The 25493-nt window shown below is 35.2% G+C and overlaps 1 protein-coding gene across 1 annotated transcript in view; it reads left to right on the plus strand.

Moving 5' to 3' along the window:
- Positions 1 to 510: 510 nt before the first annotated feature.
- LOC127871826 (vam6/Vps39-like protein) overlaps positions 511 to 25493 on the plus strand; it is a 63656-nt gene continuing 38673 nt past the window's right edge. Inside the window, exons 1-10 of the mRNA XM_052415051.1 lie at positions 511 to 694; positions 5254 to 5325; positions 6618 to 6685; positions 8198 to 8240; positions 8515 to 8609; positions 12543 to 12653; positions 13209 to 13301; positions 17410 to 17593; positions 19552 to 19790; positions 23792 to 23921. Of these exons, the coding sequence (XP_052271011.1) occupies positions 622 to 694; positions 5254 to 5325; positions 6618 to 6685; positions 8198 to 8240; positions 8515 to 8609; positions 12543 to 12653; positions 13209 to 13301; positions 17410 to 17593; positions 19552 to 19790; positions 23792 to 23921 (1108 nt within the window). The 5' untranslated portion in view covers positions 511 to 621. The remainder of the gene's footprint in view (positions 695 to 5253; positions 5326 to 6617; positions 6686 to 8197; positions 8241 to 8514; positions 8610 to 12542; positions 12654 to 13208; positions 13302 to 17409; positions 17594 to 19551; positions 19791 to 23791; positions 23922 to 25493) is intronic.

The following is a 25493-nucleotide window of genomic DNA, read 5'->3' on the forward strand; positions in this document are numbered from 1 at the left end:
TATAGAGTATATTGATCTTTAATTAAACGCTTATGGACTAAGCAAGTCAAGTCAAGTAGTATTTATTTATAAAGTCGGGTAAATAAACATATAAACACAAGCTCTGAAGAGCTTTTAAAACCGACTTATAAACTCAACATTTACATGATAACACAATAGCACATAAAGTATACAACTACATAACGTAAGACACGTTATTAAAAAAAGGTAAAACTGTTTAACATGACAAAAGGAGCAATACATGGCAACTAAACATTGGATTACGAAATCGATTATTTATCAAACCAGTCATGCAATTAATTATTTAGATAATTAGACAAACAAAACAGTCAATCGAGCAATCTGCTAAAATTGAACCTACTCAAGCATAGATGTCTGTAGATACAGATTTTGAAACAGCATAGTAATTATATAGCATTAAAATATAATAAAATAAAACATATCTGGACAAGTCATTTAATTTGTAACTGTAAAGACGTCGTTTAGGAAGTAGTCGCAAATGGGACGGGGTTTATTCAAATTTGCTCTCCGAAAAAAGGTTAAAAACGACTATCATGTGAATGTTTGTTTTTGTTTGTGTAAAGTTTGGTTTTATACGTATGATTTCACCTGTCAGAAATAATGCACGACGCGTATGAGCCAGGGACCATTTTGGAAAAGCTTCCATTAAAAATAGAATCTATCACTTGTTATGGTAAGAACGCTTAATCTTAGAACCGTTTAAAGTGGGTGGTTATATTAAGCAATGGTTACACACGACGCGAATTGTATCATACTCCTAGCATACTCCTGATACTGTTATTAAACAAGTTTAAGGCCCTGGGGCCGCGCTTAACTTAAAAGTTTGTTATTATAAAGGGTTTAAAAAACTGCGTCTTAACAAACTTGTAGCAGCATGTAAAATAATATGAAATGGTTAATGCAACCCATGCGAAAGACAAAAAAATCTTACCAGACATGAGGTCAGATAACTTTCAAAATTTAATTTGGCCTCGTTCTTCTTTGATGAAACAAAAGAAAATACTTTTTGTAGAATATGTTTGTATTATTATGACATTCACAATGTTTAACAATTCTAAATGCAATAAAATAACCAATAAATTAAAACCCTTTTTATGGAAGCATATAGTAAAACTTTCAGTTAAAAGTGAAGGAAGGTTTAAGATTTTTGTATACATTACATGTAATTTTAAACAGCAATATAAAACACTAGTACTTTCTGAGGGGGTAATCACGTGACAATCAAGATGACAACCTCCGTGCTGAAACAGATATTTTTTGCTGTTTAATTCCCTTTAACTGTTGTTTCGTTTTTAAATGCCCCTCACTTTCCAGCCGATTTCAATTTACAATCATCACAAGGATTGAAACTAGTAAAATTCAATTCAACCACTCAAAAACTTGTTATGTCACGTACATCACAAAACAAGGTGCAATATTTGACTGGATCTAAGAATCATTTAAAATAATTAAATTAAAGTTTTACATATATCGTGTTTTTTTGGTGGGACACAAGGTCGGTTTTCTGAAATATTATTGGACCTCAGCAAATTTTACCGGATTTATTCGACCTCTTTCGCATGGGTTGGTAAATGATTGGGGATATGATTTTTATACGCCCGTTTTTAAAATCGGGACGTATTATAGTTTCATCTTTGGCGGGTGGCGGGCGGCGTCCACAGCAGTGACTGCTCTCTAATTCAAATAGTTTTCATCCGATCTTCACCAAACTTGGTCAGAAGTTGTGTCTAGACAATATCTAGGTCAAGTTCGAATATGGGTCATGCCTGGTCAAAAACTAGGTCATGGGGTCACTTAGTGCATTTCAAGGATAAAGCATGGTGTCCGCTCTCTAATTGAAGTAGTTTTCACCCGTTCTTCACCAAATTTGGTCAGAAGTTGTGCCTAGATGATATGTAGGTCAAGCTCAAATATGGGTCATGCTGTTTCAAAAACTAGGTCACAAGGTCACTTAGTGCATTTCAAGCATTGAGCATGGTGTCCGCTCTCTAATTGAAGTAGTTTTCATCTGATCTTCACCTAATTTGGTCAGAAGTTGTGTCTAGATGATATGTAGGTCAAGTTCGAATATGGGTCATGCCGGGTCAAAAACGAGGTCACGAGGTCACATAGTGCATTTCAAGCATTTAGCATGGTGTCTGCTCTCTAATTGAAGTAGTTTTCATCTGATCTGCACCAAATTTAGTCAGATGTTACATCTAAATGATATCTAGGTCAAGTTCAAATCTGGGTTATGCCAGGTAAATAACTAGGTCTCGAGGTCACTTAGTGCATTTCAACCATTGAGCATGGTGTCTAAAACCTTCGAACGGGCGTATCTTGTGACAGTTTGGCACTCTTGTTACTAGATGCAGGGCCAAAAAAACCTTCTTCACAAGGAGCCTCTTTTTCAACCAAAAAGGCCCTTTCCCCTACAGAAATTTCTTTAAAATCATGCAGTTTTCTCTAAATTTCTAATCTACCTCAGTATTTTTCGTTCCCCATAGCCAGAAAATTGTGTCTTTTTTTCCCCGAAAAAAAGGCTGTGGCCCTGTCCCCAAAGTTGGTGTTTTGGCCCTGAGATGGTTCACACTGGAAAACAATTAAATCTAATGCTTGGCTTGAACCAACAACAGCTGGAACACTATACAAGAGCTCAAGAATTTTTCTTTAAAATGGAAGTAAGGCCCCTCCTCAATTTACTTCTGATATGACCATCCATGAAAACAAGTATAATTATACGATTTTTAGATCAACATTTTATTTTGCAATTCTAACACAGGAATATGAAAAAATAATGTTATCCTCTGGTTACCGTCTATTGAGAAGTTAAACAAACAACAAACATGATTTCTTAATTAATGCAAACAATGCAACAATAAACAATTTATCTTTAAAGAGTTATTTAATTCCTGTCAAATCCATGTCAAATTGATCATTAACCTTTAACCACGCAAAGACTATAGTTGCAATACACGCCCTCAATAACATTCACTACGCAGGTGGTTTTCTCTCCGAGATGTCTTGGAAAAATGAGAGTCCTCGATTGCAATAAGCATTAGCTGAACAAAACTTATTTATTTACTTAACATATTTTATTCAAACTTGAACAGTTATGATTTTTTTTGTATAACTTTTATTTACAATTTAACAAGTTTCTGTTCTATCAGTCATTCTTCTTTTGAGAACATGGGCACATGATAGTGATCAAGAATTTCATAAACACAAATGTTCGCCTTTTTATGCCGCCGGTAGGGTGGCATGTAGCAGTTGAACTGGCCATCTGTCAGTCTGTGCGTCCGTCTGAAAACTTGAACATTGGCCATAACTTTTGCAATATTAAAGATAGCAACTTGATATTTGGCATGCATGTGTATCTCATGGAGCTGCACATTTTGAGTGGTGAAAGGTCAAGGTCATGGTCATCCTTTAAGGTCAAAGGTCAAATATATGGCTTCAAAGCGGGGCAATAGGGGGCATTGTGTTTCTGACAAACACATCTCTTGTTCAATTAAATTTTGGCATATATATATACCTCATTATGTAACCAAAGGTTTATAAATGGATCTTTCTCCTATGGATCTTTGCTATTACTATGAAAAGATTTCCTAAAATTAACATCCAATTGGAATGAGGTATTCTCACTGAATGCGATGTACTCGCATAGTTCTTATGCTAGAAATGTTCATGTTACATTTTCTGAGAATCAGGAGAAAGTGAAAGTATTTGTTTGGAAATAAATAAAAAAATGGTGTTGTGTTTACACTTGTGCAGTCAGCTGCTTCATTTTGAAGTTTATGTGATAATTTAATGAAGAAGACCACTACAATTTATGGCATATGCATACATTTTGATTATTTACGTTGAAGTAAGATTTTGACATGCAATTATACCTGTATTTTCCTGATTTAGTTATGTTTGTATTTATTTTCAAGCTCAGTAATTTTAGTGAAACAAAACTCAGAGCACATGCGTGTGACCTCATCACGAGAGGCTCATTCTTAAAGGGATCTTTTCACGGTTTGGTAAATTGACAAAATTGAGAAAAGATGTTGCAGATTCGCAAATTTTCGGTTTATTTATGATATTTGTGAGGAAACAGTATTACTGAACATTTGCCATGGTCTAATATAGCCATTATATGCATCTTTTGACAATTTAAAACCCTAAAAATTATAGAGCGTTGCAACGCGAAACGATTTAATAATTTGGATAGTTCTGTTGTTGTCGTTTACATTTGTGAAACTACGAAGATTGCATATATAAGGTATAAAATACGCATCTTATGTATGCTTGGCAGGATAGCTCAGTTGGCTAATGCCTTTTTTACTTCAGGATTCCGGGGGTCACTGGTTCGAGTCCTGCTGCGGGCTACTTTTTTTTCCTTTTTTAAATTTTATTTTTGATTTTTTACTGGAGCTTGTAAGATTTAATGTTTACATTTATCAATATAAAGCATTTAATGACAAACTTCAAAACATGCCAAAATCTGTGAAAAGGCCCCTTTAATGCAATCAAAATTATCGATACCAGGAGATGTTCAATATAAGGGAGATGTACGATTAATACATGAATAAATATAATAAATATCTTGCACAATAAATCATAACAACAAGTAAAAACCAAATACCAGCACATTTGTTGAAGTAGAAAAACATTGAAAAAATGAAAAAATATGCACAAATAAGTGTGGATTTCTAAACAGTTTACATCCCTTTTTTCATAACTTAGTTTTTGACTGTACTAAAATGAATAATTTCAATTGTACAAAACCCAAATTTTGTTCATGTTCTGGTACTACATGTTTTCAACTTTTTTTCATCAAAGTTTTATCTGTTTGGAAAAATAGCTCAATTAGATACACTTGCTTAAAATTCCAGTCGAAAAGTGCCTGGTTCTAATCTTACTCGAACACATACTGGTACACATAACTAATTGAAATAACAATCCATTTGACAATCCTTGGTGTCCAGAGTCTGGGTATCTGGTTATGCTGTAGAAATGATTGGAAAACAAAGAATAAATCATAAAACAATTATAAACATACATGTACCAGTTCTTTAAGCCTGAACATGTTACAGGTAGGTCGGCTAAATCAAGCATACACACTGGCTTGATGATTACAGTAAAAGTTTAGGCTGCATTTGTGTTAGACATTATGATTCGAATGTTGTGTTTTAATTCATTTACATCCAATGTACACTTTTGTTGCATGTAACATACCGGTAATTAATATGAGATTCTTTATTTCAGATGATATTTTGCTGGTGGGGACAAAGGATGGACCGCTTTTAAAATACAACATAAAGCGAACAAGGGCTTCAGGTAATTCTATATAAACAACTGTGTAGCCAAAAGACTTGTTGTATCAATCTTTATTCGAAATGTTTGGAAAGTTGAAATGCAATCGCTTTAGGTACTGGTATATAAATAACCTCGAGCACTAAGCTTTGTTGAAGTTAAACTATCTTGTGTATTTTTGGCAAGTTGAAATAATTACATGTCTGTTTTGAGTGTAAGGTCAAGAAGCATGATAATATTAAATGAAGATAAGTTTATTTTTTGTAATTTTTAAATCTCTATTGCATTGGAAGATTGAGGCTAATTGGGACGCTATCAATTCTGATTCCTGGATAGCACCAGTACTTGAAGTCTCCCACATTGGGGTTCAACTTTGGGCTCTGTTGCTAGACAGATGCAATATCCACTACACTACAGCTATTGATTGAAATGCATGTTTGTTAATCCACTACACTACAGCTATTTATTGAAATGCCTGTTTGTTAAAGGTGCACTACAGCTATTGAAATGCCTGTTTGTTAAAGGTGCACTACAGCTATTTATTGAAATGCCTGTTTGTTAAAGGTGCACTACAGCTATTTATTGAAATGCCTGTTTGTTAAAGGTGCACTACAGTTATTGAAATGCCTGTTTGTTAAAGGTGCACTACAGCTATTGATTGAAATGCCTGTTTGTTAATCCACTACACTACAGCTATTTATTGAAATGCCTGTTTGTTAAAGGTGCACTACAGCTATTGATTGAAATGCCTGTTTGTTAAACCACTACACTACAGCTATTTATTGAAATGCCTGTTTGTTAAAGGTGCACTACAGCTATTGATTGAAATGCCTGTTTGTTAAACCACTACACTACAGCTATTTATTGAAATGCCTGTTTGTTAAAGGTGCACTACAGCTATTGAAATGCCTGTTTGTTAATCCACTACACTACAGCTATTTATTGAAATGCCTGTTTGTTAAAGGTGCACTACAGCTATTGAAATGCCTGTTTGTTAAAGGTGCACTACAGCTATTGATTGAAATGCCTGTTTGTTAATCCACTACACTACAGCTATTTATTGAAATGCCTGTTTGTTAAAGGTGCACTACAGCTATTGAAATGCCTGTTTGTTAAAGGTGCACTACAGCTATTGAAATGCCTGTTTGTTAAAGGTGCACTACAGCTATTGATTGAAATGCCTGTTTGTTAAACCACTACACTACAGCTATTTATTGAAATGCCTGTTTGTTAAAGGTGCACTACAGCTATTTATTAAAATGCCTGTTTGTTAAAGGTACACTACAGTTATTTATTGAAATGCCTGTTTGTTAAAGGGGAGTTGAAGTATGACGTGTCCTTGGAGAAGTCCTACAAATCATTCTCAAAGAAAGCAGTACAACAGGTATTTGAGGCTTGAATTGGAGATTATCATGAATCTTTAAATGGAGTTATTGTTGGTAATTTCTGATCGGTAAATACATTTAAATTATTTTTATAGAACAAAAATTAGAAAAAAAATTAGTGCATCTGTACTATACATACCATATTTAAAAGCTTTGTTGTATGTTAAATTGGAAGAAGACTTTATTATATCATTTTGGAATATGTAATTGTAATTAGAGTGTTCATTATGTTTGTGATTTTCCAACTAAAAACTTGAGAATTATGTCTGTGCTGTGCTGTTAATATATTATACATTTTGCAAAACTTTTTCAGAAAATGTGATTCTGTTTGTTATATAGAATTGACGTTGTCCGTCAGTCTGTCCATCTGTCAAATACATTTTAAGGGTTAATCCTTTATCTCAGAAACTATATATGATATCAATGTGAAACTTCATGGGTGTACAAATATCAATAAGGAAAAGTGCCCTGCACAAGAACAATAAGCCTTCAGGGATATTGCATTTTTTATGATATAACTTTTCAAGGCTATATCTCAGATACCATACCATATTTTAAAAATTCACGAAAATTCATGGGTGTATTGGTATCAATGAGGAGAAGTGCCAAGCTAAGGAACCATAACCCAACACTTTCTTAAAGAAGAGTTATTGCCCTTTGTTTTTTATGATACAACTTCAGAAATTTATCTCAGATTTAATAAAAGGATTTCATGTGTGTATATATATCAATGAGGAGAATAACATTGAACAAGAAACATAACAGTACACTTTCTTAAATAAGATTAATTGCCCTTTGTTGTTTTTGTATTATGTAACTTTTCAGGGCTTTATCACAGATATGCTACAAGATTTCAACATAAAACGTCATGGGTGTGTAGATATCAACTACTTGCTGTAGTTGTTCTCAATCATCTGGGGGTGCTTCACATTCAACACCCATAATCCTAGGGACTAAGGTCAAGGTCACACATTGATGTCACAAATTTGATGAAATTATTCATTATTTTGTCATTCCTTTACTATGCATCAAGGGATTCTGTAATAACTGTCCACAATTGTTCTCCATTATCTAGCCGAGTGTCTGATATAATATCTAGGTTGCTAGGGTCATGGCCAAAGTCACACACAAAGGTCAAAATCACAAATTTTTATTAAATATGCCTTATTTGGTAAGGATTCTACCATACTAAAATGGATTCTTAAAATGTCCTGATGTAATTGTTCTTAATTATCAGGCCTAACCCTTTACTTATACCTTTTCTTTTAGTTCTACACCCATCCATAAACAAAATTTATTTAGCGGGGGATATCAATTCAACAAATTTTTGCTTGTTTTTATTATTTTCTCTGTATTTGTAAACCGGTTTCAGTCATGGATTGGCTCAGTTTCTTTTTTTATTGATTTTTTAAATCCATACAAGCATGAATGTTTGTAGTAAAATCAATAAAGATTATGCATTTATTTGATATGTTGAATTATAAAATAAAACAGACAATATTTTATTGCAGTTGTGTGCAGTGCCAGATTGTTTTATTCTCATCAGCTTATCAGGTAATTTTGTGATTTATTTATTCATCACATGAAACCCGCAATTGCATTTGAATTTTCATTCATTTTAATTTTGATGTACAGCAGTATTATTCACGCTTAAGCTTATACATGTATGTACAATTCAGTCAAGGCAGTTTTACATTGTTCAATTAGTTTATGTAGATTTTTTTACAAATATTTACATTCCCTAATATTGGAATATTGTCTCTATATATATAAGAAAGTAGGAATGAAAAAAAGGGTGTTCTTCACTTCTGTATTTGTTTATTTGCAGATAACGTCGTTAGTGTTCATGATCTTAACAACATCTCTCATATTTCAACATTAGCAAAAACAAAAGGTGCATCATTGTTTGCAACAGACCTCCAGGTATGTTACAATATCATTTGCACTCAAAATCTATGAATATTTCGTTCAATATTTTGAAAAATAAGTTAACACATAACAAATCAATTTTCCTTATATCAATAGCCAAAATTTCAAATCTAGATGTAGTCTGATAACATAGATTTACAGCAAAACAAAATGCTTGTTTTATTTTTTATTTGTGTGTGTCCACAATATATTCCATGTGAATTGCAGTCTACGATATCCAAACATTTGCGAGCAAATGCGACATTGGCTTCGGGCAGCTTCTAAAGCAAAATGCTTTCATGAATACGTCATTCTTCAGACCACATCTAGCGTTGAAATTATGGCTATAGCTATAAGTAACGCTGATTTTTTTTATGTGTTTACTTTATTTTGACAAATTATTTTGCTAAATATTCGTTGGTTTTGAGTATATATGTTACTTTAAACATTATGAATTCTATTTTGTATGAATGGGAGGCATCAACTATGTACTTTTTGAAAGTTGATTGCAGTTTATCTCACACCATTTGCCTATTTCTATTTAATTAGTTTAGACCTATTTATATGAGCTCGATTGCATTGAAAGCCTAAGGCTAATTGAAATGCTCTTAGTCAGTTTCCTGGGTAGAACCAGTACTTTATGTGTTCGTATCAAACTGGGATCAAAACCCCCTACCTCCTTGTTGCTAAGCTGATGATACCATACCCACTACGCCACAACACCATTTGCAGAACACCATTCAGGGGTGGCGAAATCAAATGTCCGAGTTGCCCAAGTCGTACATTTGCTTGTCTGGGCAACTGACTTTTTTCAATTAAATTGTCCGTGGACAACAAGTTTTTTTAAAAGTCGCGTCCAGGTATACAAAAATACATTGTATTAAAGCCGTAATTAAGTTTGACAAAACCGGATGTTGACACGCGATTACATTGTCAGTGCTATTTGCAGAGCAATCAAGCTAAAATACGTGCACTTTCCTGCGCAGTGATCTCCCTTATTCTATATGAGATCATGACGCATTTTCAACATTCGGCCTAACTGTTAGACAGTGTACAGACCGGTTTCTTTATTTTACAATCAGACGGAAATAAAAAGTATCAATCTTAGATAATCAAAACACTGTCTACCTAGTTATTTAAGACGACTTTAATGGTAAAGATGAAACTTTTTTTTAATCTTCAACAACGGAGCAGAAACCTGAAGCTTTGAGCAGCCCACCTCCCAAAAAACTAAGAAAGATTATGATACAAAATATGATCTAAGTAAACGCACCAGAACTTTTCAAGAAACTTGGCTAACCGATTTTCAATGGTTACCAGTTTATATAATCAAATTGCTACCAGTAGCGGAGCCTCAGTCTGATGAGGTCCATATATTGGACTAGTTTAATTTGTTAAGATTACAATGTACTTATGTTCAGCACATGTTTTAATAACACTAGCTTTGCAAAATTTAAAGTTTAAGAAAGTCTTTATATTGTTTATAATATACTGCTATAATGAATGTACCATTGAAATACAATTATTAACAAAACAAGCAAATCATACTCATTTTTATTATATTCACATTATTTAACATTAATCAATAAATGCGTTTATAATTTATATAAATATTAACGGACAAGTGTAGTTCAGCAACGGGCAAGTTAAATTTCCTAAATGGTTGTCCGTGGACAAGCATAGTTTTTTGAGATTTCGCCACCCCTGCCATTCATTGTCTACTATATTTAAGAAATGGAAAATCTCACTGAGAGCCCCATGACCAAATAGTGAGCAGCCAGGCGGCCCAAAAATTAAACTGGACAGAAGCCAATCCCTGAGGTCCATATACAGTAGGGGGCTTCCTGGCTGGTCACTATACATGTAATGGTATTATGCCCAAAGTGGGGTTTCTATTTGTTATATTGTACCAAACATTTTCCTCCTGTGTATTCAACAATTTAAATCACACTGACATTGACAAAAAAAACATATTAAGATTTTGAAATATGGGTCATGTAAAATTTTACAATATTTTGTTAGAATAATTGATGACGTGTTATTTAAAAGACTTAGAAGAGGCTGAGAGAAAATGCTGATTTTAATATGGTTTTCTGATCAATTCGGTTATATAATAGGATATAAATAGGCATTCATAATACATAGTAAGCTGATTTGGTCTCAGTGGTATGATAATCTTTTAACAAGGATGTTTATGAAATCAATTAATTAAACAAAAATCTTCCAGTTGCACTCTGAAAGTACAAATTTGATTCAGACATGGAAATAACAAGTGGGTACTAAAATAAAGCCATGATTAGAAAAAAGCACCAACATGTCAAAATCATTAAAAATCTGTACATAAAAATGAGCACTGGTAAGTTCAAAATTTCATGGCCTATGAACAGTTGATTTTTCGGTAATTATACCAAAGGTGTTTCATTATGAAAGTAATTTGTGTTGATTTACCATTAAAATATTTGAACCTTATCTAACACTGCACATTGTTTATAATCAAATTATTTAACATTAATCCCAATTCATTCCAAAAATATTAATTCTGACTAGTAAATGTCATACATTATGAACCAGTGGACTGATTTCTCCTGTAACCTTTTGATTCCCTATGTCTAATATGGATATTGTTTTAAAAATTGTTCCTGATTTTATTTGATCTGTTGAAAAACAAATTGTTTTGTTGAATTTGTTTTAGGGGTATGGTGTTTTCATCCGTGAGGTGTTTTCCGAATCTCACCCCTGAACTAATCTCGGTGCTGATGAGCCAATATTGATTTTCAGACTCATGTGTCTTTCTGCAATAATCTCAGTGCTAAAGAGCCAATATTGATTTTCAGACTCGTGTATATTTCTGTACTAATCTCAGTGCTGATGAGCCAATATTGATTTTCAGACTCGTGTATCTTTCTGTACTAACCTTAGTGCTGATGAGCCGATATTGATTTTCAGACTCGTGTATCTTCCTGTACTAATATCAGTGCTGATGAGCCAATATTGATTTACTTATCTTTCTCAGTGCTGATGAGCCAATATTGATTTTTAGACTTATGTATCTTTCTGCAATAATCTCAGTGCTAAAGAGCCAATATTGATTTTCAGACTCATGAATCTTTCTGTACTAATCTCAGTGCTGATCAGCCAATATTGATTTTCAGACTCATGTATCTTTCTGAACTTATCTCAGTGCTGATGAGCCAATATTGATCTTCAAACTCATGTATCTTTCTGAACTAATCTCAGTTCTGATGAGCCAATATTGATCTTCAAACTCATGTATCTTTCTGTACTAATCTTGGTGCTAATGAGCCAATATTGATTTTCAGACTCATGTATCTTTCTGAACTAATCTCAGTGCTGATGAGCCAATATTGATCTTCAAACTCATGTATCTTTCTGAACTAATCTCAGTGCTGATGAGCCAATATTGATCTTCAAACTCATGTATCTTTCTGAACTAATCTCAGTTCTGATGAGCCAATATTGATCTTCAAACTCATGTATCTTTCTGTACTAATCTTGGTGCTAATGAGTCAATATTTATTTTCAGACTCATGTATCTCTCTGCAATACGTGTAATCTCAATGCTGATGAGCCAATATTTATTTTCAGACTCAATTATCTCTCTGCAATACATGTAATCTTAGTGCTGATGAGCCAATATTGATTTTCAGACTCATGTATCTCTCTGAACTAATCTCAGTGCTGATGAGCCAATATTGATTTTCAGACTCATGTATCTCTCTGAACTATTCTCAGTGCTAATGAGCCAATATTGATTTTCAGACTCATGTATCTCTCTGAACTAATCTCAGTGCTGATGAGCCAATATTGAATTTCAGACTCATGTATCTTCCTGTACTAATCTCAGTGCTGATGAGCCAATATTGATTTTCAGACTAATGTATCTCTCTGAACTAATCTCAGTGCTGATGAGCCAATATTGAATTTCAGACTCATGTATCTCAAAGCGGAGAGAAGCAGCCTACCCTGCAGATGTGTGTGGCAAACAAGCGCAAGATCCATGTCATGTTCTGGAAAAATCAGGAATTTGTCGAGCTTATGGTAAAGCAGCTTAATTGTTTGTAGCATGAATAAAAGGAATCTTGGCATCGGGCCTAAATTTACTAGATTATAAGGAATTTCTAATGGATTTATCGATCCTTGTCACATTACCAAATAAAGCTGAAGCACTGAATCTTGTTAGTGTAGTGCAACACGTCATAGGTTAAATCCTGAAATAAAGTCTGATGTAGGAACAATAAAAATGATGATGACGTAAACGTTAACCATACACAATAGGGATAATTTGCGTTTACATTGTAAATACTTAAAAGCATAGTGTCCTCTGCTTTGCTGTTAGTCTAAGGGTGTCCAATGAAGGATAAAAATTAAATTCTGCATTTTTTTTTATTTCTAGCTATTTTTCGACAGTCACAGAAAATGCATAGTTTAACTCTTGGGGCTTGTTTAAACAAACAACTGGATAAAACAATACTTGATAATTATGACACCTATATGAATTCCTTGTTGGTATTTTTTTGGTGCGTTATGGTATAACTCAATGTAAGAGCAGTCAAAATACATGTTATGTTCAAGAATATTTTCCCGATGTTTCAGTCTGACCTGATAGTGTATGATGTCCCGCGAGCCATGGTGTGGTGCAAGGACCGAATATGTGTGGGATTTAGACGTGACTACTTCATACTGCGGGTATGTTATTTAAACATTATCTCATTTGTATAACAAGTCACATTTACATTAAGTATTTAAAACTGTATGTGTTTACTAAATTGTGTTGGCTGTTTACCATGTGCATAATCTACTGTTGTCATTTATGCATCTTTATGTGATATTGTTTTACCCCTATAACAGAGCAGGCTTAGATTGATTAACCATGGATGCCTGTCTTTGGTTCTTTCGAAATTTACACATATATGTCCGGTCAAAATCTCCTACAATTCTAATGTAAAACATTACAAAATTAAAACTTGTATGTATTCTTACTTAACTACATACTTGTGCATGTGAACTGTTTTTATGCCCCCTTTCGAAGAAAAGGGGGAATATTTAGTTTTTTGCACTGTCCGTCTGTAAGTCTGTCTGTCTGTCAGTCTGTCACACTTTTCGTGTCCCCTCTCTTATTCAAATAGTTTTCATCCGATCTTTACAAAACTTGGTCAGAAGTTGTATCTAGACAATATCTATGGTTCGAATATGGGTCATGCCGGGTCACAAACTAGGTCACGGGGTCGAAAAAACAAATCCAAGGGAAGTAATAAGCTTTAAATGGATATAATTATCTGACCTCCCAAATGATATATTTTTGTTAAATAAATCAAAGCTGGGCAGTAGGCAGCATTGTGTTTCTGACAAACACATCGTGGTAAAAGGTCAAGGTCATCCTTCAAGGTCTAAGGTCAAAAATACAAATCCAAGGGAAGTAATAAGCTTTAAAGGGAGATAATTATTCAATATTGAACATAGCAACTTGATATTTGGCATGCATGTGTATCTCATGGAGCTGCACATTTTGAGTGGTGAATCTACAGTCACTGAAGTGGCTTTTAATTATTTGATACTAAAAATAGAGATTTGTTAGAGACAATTTTTTTCAAGGGAAGTAATTTATATAATTATAAATCTAAGATTATGTATTTCCTTACCAAGAATTTAAGTTTTTTTCACAGTTACTGTACAGATTTTTAGCTCGACAATTATATATGAAATATATATAGTGGAGCTATCCTACTCACCCGACGTGGGCGTTAGCGTGAGCGTGAGCGTGCAAATGTTAAAGTTTGTGTACCACCCCAAATATTTCCTATGTCCCTTGGCATATTGCTTTCATATTTTGCATACTTCTTAACCAACATGACCCCAACCTATAAACAAGAGCAGACAACTGTATCAAGAATTTTGTAAGAATTATGGCCCTTTTTTCACTTAGAATATGCATATTATTGATAAATCTATGTTAAAGTTTGCGTACCACCTCAAATATTATCAATGTCCCTTGGCATATTGCTTTCATATTTTGCAATACTTCTTAACCAACATGACCCCAACCTATAAACAAGAGCAGACAACTGTATCAAGAATTTTGTAAGAATTATGGCCCTTTTTTCACTTAGAATATGCATATTATAGATAAATCTATGTTAAAGTTTGCGTACCACCTCAAATATTATCAATGTCCCTTGACATATTGCTTTTATATTTTGCATACTTCTTTACCAACATGACCCCAACCTATAAACAAGAGCAGACAACTGTATCAAGCATTTTGTAAGAATTATGGCCCTTTTTTCACTTAGATTTTCTATGTTAAAGTTTGCGTACCACCTCAAATATTTCCTATGTCCCTTGACATATTGCTTTTATATTTTGCATACTTCTTTACCAACATGACCCCAACCTATAAACAAGAGCAGACAACTGTATCAAGCATTTTGTAAGAATTATGGCCCTTTTTTCACTTAAAATATGCATATTATTGATAACTCTTATGTTAAAGTTTGCGTACCACCTCAAATATTTTCATTGTCCCTTGACATGTTGCTTTTATATTTTGCATACTTCTTTACCAACATGACCCCAACCTATAAACAAGAGCAGACAACTGTATCAAGCATTTTGCAAGAATTATGGCCCTTTTTTTCACTTAGATTTCAATGCCCACCTTCGAAAAACAGGGGGTATATTGTTTTGCACATGTCTGTCCGTATGTCCGTCCGTCCACCAGATGGTTTCCGGATGATAACTCAAGAACGCTTACGCCTAGGATCATGAAACTTCAAAGGTACATTGATCATGACTGGCAGATGATCCCTATTGATTTTGAGGTCACTAGGTCAAGGGTCAAGGTCACAGTGACTTGTTCTTGGATGCAGTTTAGGACCACATTTGCAGATTATATTATGTACTGGTGTCGTGGTGTCTCCGTCCCCACCAGATGGTTTCTGGATGATAACTCAAGAACGCTTACGCCTAGGATCATGACACTTCATAGGTACATTGATCATGACTGGCAGATGACCCCTATTGGTTTTGAGGTCACTAGGTCAAGGTCAAGGTCACAGTGACTTGTTCTTGGATGCAGTTTAGAAACACATTTGCAGATTATATTATGTACTGGTGTCGTGGGGTCTATGTCCCCACCAGATGGTTTCCGAGTGATAACTCAAGAATGCTTACTCCTAGGTTCATGAAACTTCATAGGTACATTGATCATGACTGGCAGATAACCCCTATTGATTTTCAGGTTACTAGGTCGAAGGTCAAGGTCATAGTGACTCGAAATAGTAAAATGGTTTCCGTATGATATCTCAAAAATACTTACGCCTAGGATCATGAAACTTCATAGGTACATTGATCATGACTGGCAGATGACCCCTATTGATTTTCAGGTCACTAGGTCAAAGGTCAAGGTCACAGTGACTTGAAACAGTAAAATGGTTTCTGGATGATAACTCAAGAATGCTTACGCCTAGGATCATGAAACTTCATAGGAACATTGATCATGACTGGCAGATGACCCCAATTGATTTTCAGGTCACTAGGTCAAAGGTCAAGGTCACAGTGACTCGAAAGAGTAAAATGGTTTCCGGATGATAACTCAAGAATGCTTACGCCTAGGATCATGAAACTTATAGGTACATTGATCATGACTGGCAGATGACCCCTATTGATTTTCAGGTCACTAGGTCAAAGGTCAAGGTCACTGTGACAAAGAACATAATCACACAATGGCTGCCACTACAACTGACAGCCCATATGGGGGGCATGAATGTTTTACAAACAGCCCTTGTCTATGTTAAAGTTTGCGTACCACCTCAAATATTTTCTATGTCTTTTGACATATTGCTTTTATATTTTGCATACTACTTTACCAACATGACCCCAGCCTATAAAAAAGAGCAGACAACTGTATCAAGCATTTTGTAGGAATTATGGCCCTTTTTTGTCTTTGTAACTTTGAATATTTTGTTAAATTTTGTGTTTAAATCCACTTAAATTCTTAAGTATTAAGGCTATTGCTTTCAAACTTCAAATACTTTCTTACTATCATGATGTTATTGTACCTGGCAAGTTGAATTTGACCTTGACCTTTGAATGACCTTGACTCTCAAGGTGAAATTAATAAATTTTGCTTAAATTGCCTTTACTTCTTTATTTAAGATCAGATTTGATTCATACTTTGACAAAACAACACTAACCTGACATACCACAATGGACTCCACCCAAACTATCCCCCACGCCCCACCCCAGAATCCCCCCCCCCCCCCCCAAAAAAAAAAATTCAAAAAATTTCTTTGTTTTCTTTTTTTTTTAAAGATCATCTATTAAATGACCACACACCCACATTATACCCCCCTCTCCATGATGGCTTACGTTATACTGTCAAGCATTCGAATCATCGAGCGCGCTGTCCTCTGACAGCTCTTGTTTATTTTCATTATTTATAACTCAAATGATTGATTTGTCAACGTTTTTTTTTTTAAATGATATAATTATCATTTCTTTCCTGTACTAATTTGTGATTGGATTGGACAAAATCTAAAGGAAGTAATAAGCTTTAAAGGGAGATGATTTCTATACCTGCCAAATGATAAATAGAAATTTTATATCAAGCAGCGCAGTATGGGGCATTGTGTTTCTGATGAACACATATCTTGTTTAAGCCTTTTACTACAGTGAAAAGCTGTTAAATTTCCAAGGAAACACAATAGCAGCTATATTCTAGAGTGTATCTTTTAGCCCTAAGCATTTGATGCCTAAGTATGTTTGGTCTAAACTGACAATATTTGCATGACTACAGGTAGGTTCAGGTGATCCCAAGGAGCTGTTCCCATTAGGGAGCAGACAGACTGATCCTGTGATAGCCAGGTATGAAGATCAGGGCTTTGTGCTGGGGCGAGATGACATGTCCATCATTGTAGACATCAATGGCTTGCCCACTCAGAAGTATGGTGTAAAATGGACAGACATTCCTATATCCATGGGTGAGTACACTTTCTTTTTCATTCTTATGCCCCCGGTGGGGTGGCATATGGAAGTTGAACTGTCCGTCAGTCTGTGCGTCCGTCCGAAAACTTAAACATTGCCCATAACTTTTGCAATATTTAAGATAGCAACTTGATATTTGGCATGCATGTGTATCTCATGGAGCTGCACATTTTGAGTGATGAAAGGTAAGTCATCATTCAAGGTCAAAGGTCAAATATATGGCTTCAAAGCGGCGCAGTAGGGGGCATTGTGTTTCTGACAAACACATATCTCGTTTGTTTCTGTTTTATGGCTTCTTGGGTACCACTGTTGTAATGGTATAAATATAATTCACACTCATTCACAAAACCCAAATTGTGGGAAAAAAGTAAAGCTCTAAATATAATATGCATTAAACATAGATTACTGCTCAAAAAGCTTTTGAATGGCAGTGAACTAGGCAAACTGGTTTGTTCAATTATGCTTTTAAAATTAAGGAGTAGTTGAAATAGAAAATAAGGTGATGTCTGCCGCCTTTTAAGCTTGACTTTTTCAATGAAAAGGCTAACACTTCTACCTGCCCTGTTGTCCAAGCTATGTTAAAGTTTTTCAGGAAGGTGCTTTATCAGAAATGGCTGAGGGATTTCATTTAAGCTTAAAACATGTAGTCTCCTTATTGAAATGACCCTTTAGGACGTGTTTGGTCGCTCTAGTTATGATTTTGTCAAAATTAAAGGCATTTTAGTATTAGGGATATTATTATTTTAATCTTAAATCTTCTGTGCACATCTTAATTGATTGTGACTCAAAAGTCACTTGTAAATTGTGTCCTCTATCAATATTTCCTGAAGCACTTAAAATTAATAATTGCAACTGTTATTGTCTCAGTAAGTGTCATGGGTGTGTTAATTGCATTAACAAGGTCATGAATGTTTGGCTGTTGTCAGCATGGATCATCTCAACTATGTACAAAAACTGGTGGGAAAAATAAATGCTTAAAAAAAAGGCATTTAATGTCTTAATACTTGTAAAAGAATACATGAACTATAAAATAATGTTCTTTTCTTTGAAGTATATAGTTAACATTTTCTAATGACAGAATCGTTCATATTACATTTTGTAATAAAAGAACCATTCATATTGTAGAATACAAATAAATTATCATTTATTATTACCTTCACTTTTCAGCATTTTCTGTTATGTTGTTTTCAAGTCTAAAATTTTATGCTAAGAAAAGAGTTGTCAACCCATATCCTTTTAAAACTTTTTCTGAGTGAGGGACCACATGTGGTCTATGTATTGGCATTAGCATAAAGATAAAACACAGAACACTTCCTTGGTTTAAAGTAAGTCTGTAGTTTAAGAGAGAAGTGTGCAGTGTTGATGTGTTGTAATAAATACATACCAACTATGCCATGTTATTATTCAACCATATGTTTACAGTGCATGAAACTTCCATATACATGTTGCCATTCATGTAATTCTAAATAGATCTGGAGTAGTGATATATTGTATATACCCATGTAATGAATAAACGTAATTTGTATGCACATATTTATGTTAGAAAAAGCAACACTTTCAAAACTTGCAAATAATGAGCTGTTATAAACAAATTAGAGGCCAAGAGGTAAAATCTTTAATTGTTCAAACGTTAAAATAAGCTTGTAATTGTGCATGATTGTTTCAGACCATGCGACTCCATAATTTATGTGATTCATTAGAAATTTAATAAGCAAAATTTCCCAAATCACAAACCAGGAAGCAAAAATTAAGTATTAAAAAGTTAATGTTAGTCTACATTATTATCAGTCCAAGATAATCCAAAAGTTATTATTGCAAATAGAATGAGCATCAGTGACCAGAAATTTTAACTTCCAGTTTTCTCATGTTAAAGAAAGCCTATTAAAGAATTGTTAACGTTTATGTTTCCAGTGCACGAGAACTCATATGTGATAATATACTATAATGTTTCCAGTGCATGAGAACCCATATGTGATATCGATCCTGCCTAAGATGATCGAAGTGCGCACAGTGGAGCCTAACCTGCTGATCCAGAGCATCAGTCTACAGAACGCCACGTGCATATGTCAGGGTCAAGGCCAGCTGTACGTGGCCTCCAGCAACCACGTGTGGCGCCTCAACCCTGTCTCCGTGAGCAGCCAGATAAGACAGCTAGTCAGTAACAAGGAGTTTGAACTGGCGCTCAAGTTAGCTGTAAGTGCCTTAATATTATGTGCATTTTGGGGATGACTTTCCGCCTAAACTGGATTTTTGCTTAGAAGATACTTCCTTTTAGCCAAACGAACTGTAAAAGCGGAACTTGATGTCCCTGACTGGCCTGTGCTGACTGCATAGGCCTCTCTGTGATGGCATTCTAGACTCATGCATAAAACCCTGTTTTCCCAGAACAAGATACATTTGTAGTTTCTTTATGTCTTTTTATGTCCCCCACTATAGTAGTGGGGGACATATTGTGTTTGCCCTGTCTGTTGGTCTGTTGGTTGGTTGGTTGGTTTGCGCCAACTTTAACATTTGCAATAACTTTTGCAATATTGAAGATAGCAACTTGATATTTGGCATGCATATGTATCTCATGGAGCTGCACATTTTGAGTGGTGAAAGGTCAAGGTCATCCTTCAAGGTCAAAGGTCAAATATATGGGTCAAAATCGCTCATTTAATGTACACTTTTGCAATATTTCAATATTCAAGATAGCAACTTGATATTTTGCATGCATGTGTAACTCATGGAGCTGCACATTTTCAGTGGTGAAAGGTCAAGGTCATCCTTCAAGGTCAGAGGTCAAATATATGTGGCCGAAATCGCTCATTTTATCAGAAATTTTGCAATATTGAAGATAGCAACTTGATATTTGGCATGCATGTGTATCTCATGGAGCTGCACATTTTGAGTGGTGAAAGGTCAAGGTCATCCTACAAGGTCAAATATATGGGTAAAAATTGCTCATGTAATGTCACTTCTGCAATATTGAAGCTAGCAATTTTATATTTGACATGCATGTGTATATCATGGAGCTGCACATTTTGAGTGGTGAAGGGTCAAGGTCAAGGTCATCCTTCAAGGTCAAATGTCATATACGGGGACATAGTGTTTCACAAACACATCTTGTTTTTCATATAAAATGTTTAAACCTTTTCTTGTTTAATGCTTCTACCTTTACTATTTGTCAAACACAAATATCTTATTCTGAGCCTATGTGTCAAAATCAAGAAGAAAAGCATAAGTGGAGTATTGTTTTAAAGGGACCGTCAACCACGATGACGAAGAAACAGAAAGTTCTTAAATACCCTATTTTTTACAAAAATTAGTTTATATTGATTAAAATATCACGACTTGTATATTACATTACTTAAAAAAGTTGTTAAGTTTTCATGGGTTTATACTCAGCAATCCGAAGACAACCGGCCACACAAAAATAGCACCCTCAGAATTATTATAATATTGAAATTTCCAAAAAATGTGACTACCAAAGTAGACTGTCAGCTTCTTGAATTTTTCCGCCACAAGAAATTTTCGCAATAAAATTTATCCGCCAAAAATAACAGCTAATTGAACAACCCATTGGCATAGCTTTATCAACATAATATCTGTTCATGAACTGAAATCCTAATAACTCGATATCCTCCAGTCTAACAGGAAGTAGCCGAAATGCGTTCTTTAAATCCATTTTGAATAATTTACAGTTTCTCCCCAAGTCATGTATCATATGTACTGCATCACCAAAACGTGCATATTGAACTGAACATAAATTTGCATCAATAAAATCATTAATAGAAGCATTCTCTGGACTGGACAAATGATGTATTAACCTGAAATCGCCAGGAGATTTTTTAGGTACGACACCGATTGGGGAGCACTGCAAATTTTTTAAAGGTCGGTCGTGAAAGGGGCCAGCCACCCGACCTGCCAGAATTTCCTTATCTATTTTATGCTTAACAAAATGGCTGAATTGGAAAGCAGATTTCAAATTGTTTTAATCTCTTGGTTGCCTTGGGCCATTGTAATGTAAATTAAAACCATATGTGTAACCATTAAGAAGTATCTCAGCATCAGCCCGATGTTCATAAATAGCAAGCGCTTTTGAAAGATTGCTTAAGTTTATTGGTGAAGGAGTCAATGACTTTAGGTCTGAGTTAATGAGGTCTTGCTGAGCGTATTTGACCCCTATGGGCACCTCGTATGAACCGGGGTCTGTAGCTTGGGGTAGCGAATCTAAATGAATGCCCTCGAGCTGATGAAATGGTTTGCTTTTTGAAGCAGGAAGAGGCTGGGTGACTGCCCCCGCAATGGGAACATGTATGTGAGAATCTACAAGTTGGCCAAGAGCAGGCGCCCTTATTGAAGTCTAGGCAGGGGTACGAGGCACCGACTCCTGGTCTCCTTGGCATTTCAGTACTACTAGGGGCTGACACAACGTCCCCTGATAGCGTACAACGCTACCAGAGGTCCGTGTTGATCTCCGCCTAGGATGCAGGGCTGACTTCCTGACGTAGCCGGAACTGAACATCATAGGAACGCCAAGCATAACCAGCACGCTTGCTGGCTGCCTCCCTGATATTATACATATATTTCAACAAGTTGGGAGCCTCATGTCTATGTGAAACAATATAGACAGACATAAAAATGATAAAAGCATCAGTCCATTGATTGATGTTTTGAATTTGGGTACTTGTCCTCCCTTGGCCTTGTCTCGATGTTCCCATTTGGTCCCTGGTAAAGGATCCCCCCACCAGAACAATAATCATGCAACTCCGATGAACCTTTTAACATTAATGTTAAATTTACAAACTGGTTGTTCCAAATGCGTTCTCGGAGCTGCATTGGAACATGTCCAAAGACCTCATCAGCTCGTACAACGAGTTCGATCAAAAGTGGGACTTGGGAGTGACCCCAACGCACTCCCACAACCACACCCTGTGACCATTGGGGGAGTTGAGACAGATTGAACAACATGAGATGTCGTTGGAACAATTTGCGATTCACTATTAATCTTCTGAAAATCAATGACATTACCCGCAGGTTTCTCTACCGCGGGCTTTAGCAAGGCTGCCTCCATCTCTCCACTGGCGTCTTTCGCTTTCGTGTTCGCGGCATTGCGATGGGATATGATTTTTAACAATGAATTTCAAAGTTGCAACAAGTTCCTCCAGAGCTGGAGAGAAAAGGAAGCGGAATAGACTATTAGTCATACCGTTCCCGAACTATTTCGTCGTTGTCAGCTAATTTGTTTACATGCCATAGGTTACACACCATAGGTATAAGCTAAGAGACAAAAAAGTTCGAAACTTCAACAAAATAACCCAGTTAACAAATAAACCACAATATTTTATATATAAAATTATCAATCTACTTGCGTTATTTATAGTGTGTGTATCGTTATGTCACCTATTTTCGCGATGTACTTTCGATTTCACATCGCAAAATTTTATTACCGAATATACTGAAAATATGAACTTGTTTCAAGTGAATTGAGCTAATTATTCAGAGAGTGTATTGAGCTAATTATTCAGTGAGTGTATTGAGCTAATTATTCAGTGAATGTATTGAGCTAATTATTCAGTGAGTGTATTGAGCTAATTATTCAGAGAGTGTATTGAACTAATTATTCAGTGAGTGTATTGAGCTAATTATTCAGTGAGTGTATTGAGCTAATTATTCAGTGAGTGTATTGAGCTTATTATTCAGTGAGTGTATTGAGCTAATTATTCAGTGAGTGTATTGAGCTAATTATTCAGAGAGTGTATTGAGCTAATTGTGCAGTGAGTGTATTGAGCTAATTGGGCAGTGAGTGTATTGAGCTAATTGTGCAGTGAGTGTATTGAGCTAATTGTGCAGTGAGTGTATTGCACCAAATGTGCAGTGAGTGTATTGCGCCAAATGTGCAGTGAGTGTATAAACGTATTGTGCAGTGAGTGTAAAAATGTATTGTGCAGTGAGTGTATTGAGCTAATTATTCAGTGAGTATTTTGCGCCAATTGTGCAGTGAGTGTATAAACGTAATGTGCAGTGAATGTATTGAGCTAATTATTCAGTGAGTGCATTGAGCTAATTGTGCAGTGAGTGTATTGAGCTAATTGTGCAGTAAGTGCATTGAGCTAATTGTGCAGTGAGTGTATAGAGCTAATTGTGCAGTGAGTGCATTGAGCTAATTGTGCAGTGAGTGTATTGAGCTAATTGTTTTTTGTCCATTTCAGAACATGACAGAGGAACCCTTGGAGGACAAAAAGATCAGGATCGACCATATCAAGCAGCTATTTGCTGTCAACCTGTTCTGTAAACTCCAGTTTGAAGAGTCCATGAAAATATTTGTGGAGCTTGATACAGGTGAGCAATAGCAGAACAAATATTTGTAACATTTATTCAGTAATTCACAATTTAGCTCTGTCTGAAAGGGGGTTGCTGTTCTGTGTATTTCTTAACCTACTTTTGTGTAGGTTAATGTTTATGTATATTTTGTTTATTAATGTTGCTTTATGTTCATGTTTGTTTTAATAAGTAAAAATTTAATTATTCACAAAAATCATACCATAAACTATTTGTAAAACTATGACTGTCAAATTGTGAAATTCTCTTGTCAGTTTTTGTCAACAATATTTATTTACTGGGACTCTTTTAATTTTAACTGTTTTATAATAATATTTCATCAGGTAATAATCTGTTGTAGCCATGGATAAATTACCTGTACATTACATTCGTATTATTACCATTATCCATGGATACATTTCATCGCGTTAAAATCATGAATGGGTTGCTGAACTTTATTCCTACCCATTCCATCTAGCATTTTATATATATTTCAGACCCGTCTCACATGATTTACCTGTAAATATCATTCTCATGTACTTTCAGATCTGTCTCCGGTGATAGACCTGTATCTATCATTCTCATGTACTTTCAGACCTGTCTCATGTGATAGGCCTGTATCTATCATTCTCATGTACTTTCAGACCTGTCTCATGTGATAGGCCTATATCTAGCATTCTCATGTATGTGTCAGACCTGTCTTACATGATAGGCCAGTATCTATCATTCTCATGTACTTTCAGACCTGTCTCATGTGATAGGCCTATATGTAGCATTTTCATGTACGTTTCAGACCTGTCTCACACGATAGGCCAGTATCTATCATTCTCATGTACTTTTAGACCTGTCTCATGTGATAGGCCTGTATCTATCATTCTCATGTACTTTCAGACCCATCTCACATGATAGGCCAGTATCTATCATTCTCATGTACTTTCAGACCTGTCTTATAAAGATAGGCCTGTATCTTGCATTACTATGTACATATCAGACCTGTCTCATAAGATAGGCCTGTATCTATCATTGTTATGTACGTTTTAGACCCGTCTCATGTGAAAGGCCTGTATCTATCATTGTTATGTAGGCCTGTATTTATCATTGTTATGTACATGTCAGATCCGTCTCATGTGATAGGCTTGTATCTATCATTGTTATGTAGGCCTGTATCTATAATTGTTATGTACATGTCAGATCTGTCTCATGTGATAGGTCTGTATCTATCATTGTTATGTACATGTCAGATCTGTCTCATGTGAAAGGCCTGTATCTATCATTGTTTTGTACGTTCCGGACCCATCTCATGTGATAGGCCTGTATCTACCATTGTTTTGTACGTTTCAGACCCGTCTCATGTGATAGGCTTGCATCTATCATTGTTATGTACGTTTCAGACCCGTCTCATGTGATAGGCCTGCATCTATCATTTTAATGTACGTTTCAGACCCGTCTCATGTGATAGGCCTGTATCTATCATTGTTATGTATGTTTCAGACCCGTCTCATGTGATAGGCCTGCATCTATCATTGTTATGTACGTTTCAGACCCGTCTCATGTGATAGGCCTGTATCTATCATTATTATGTCCGTTTCAGAC

The sequence above is a fragment of the Dreissena polymorpha genome, chromosome 3 (assembly GCF_020536995.1).
Source record: "Dreissena polymorpha isolate Duluth1 chromosome 3, UMN_Dpol_1.0, whole genome shotgun sequence".
NCBI lineage: Eukaryota > Metazoa > Mollusca > Bivalvia > Myida > Dreissenidae > Dreissena > Dreissena polymorpha.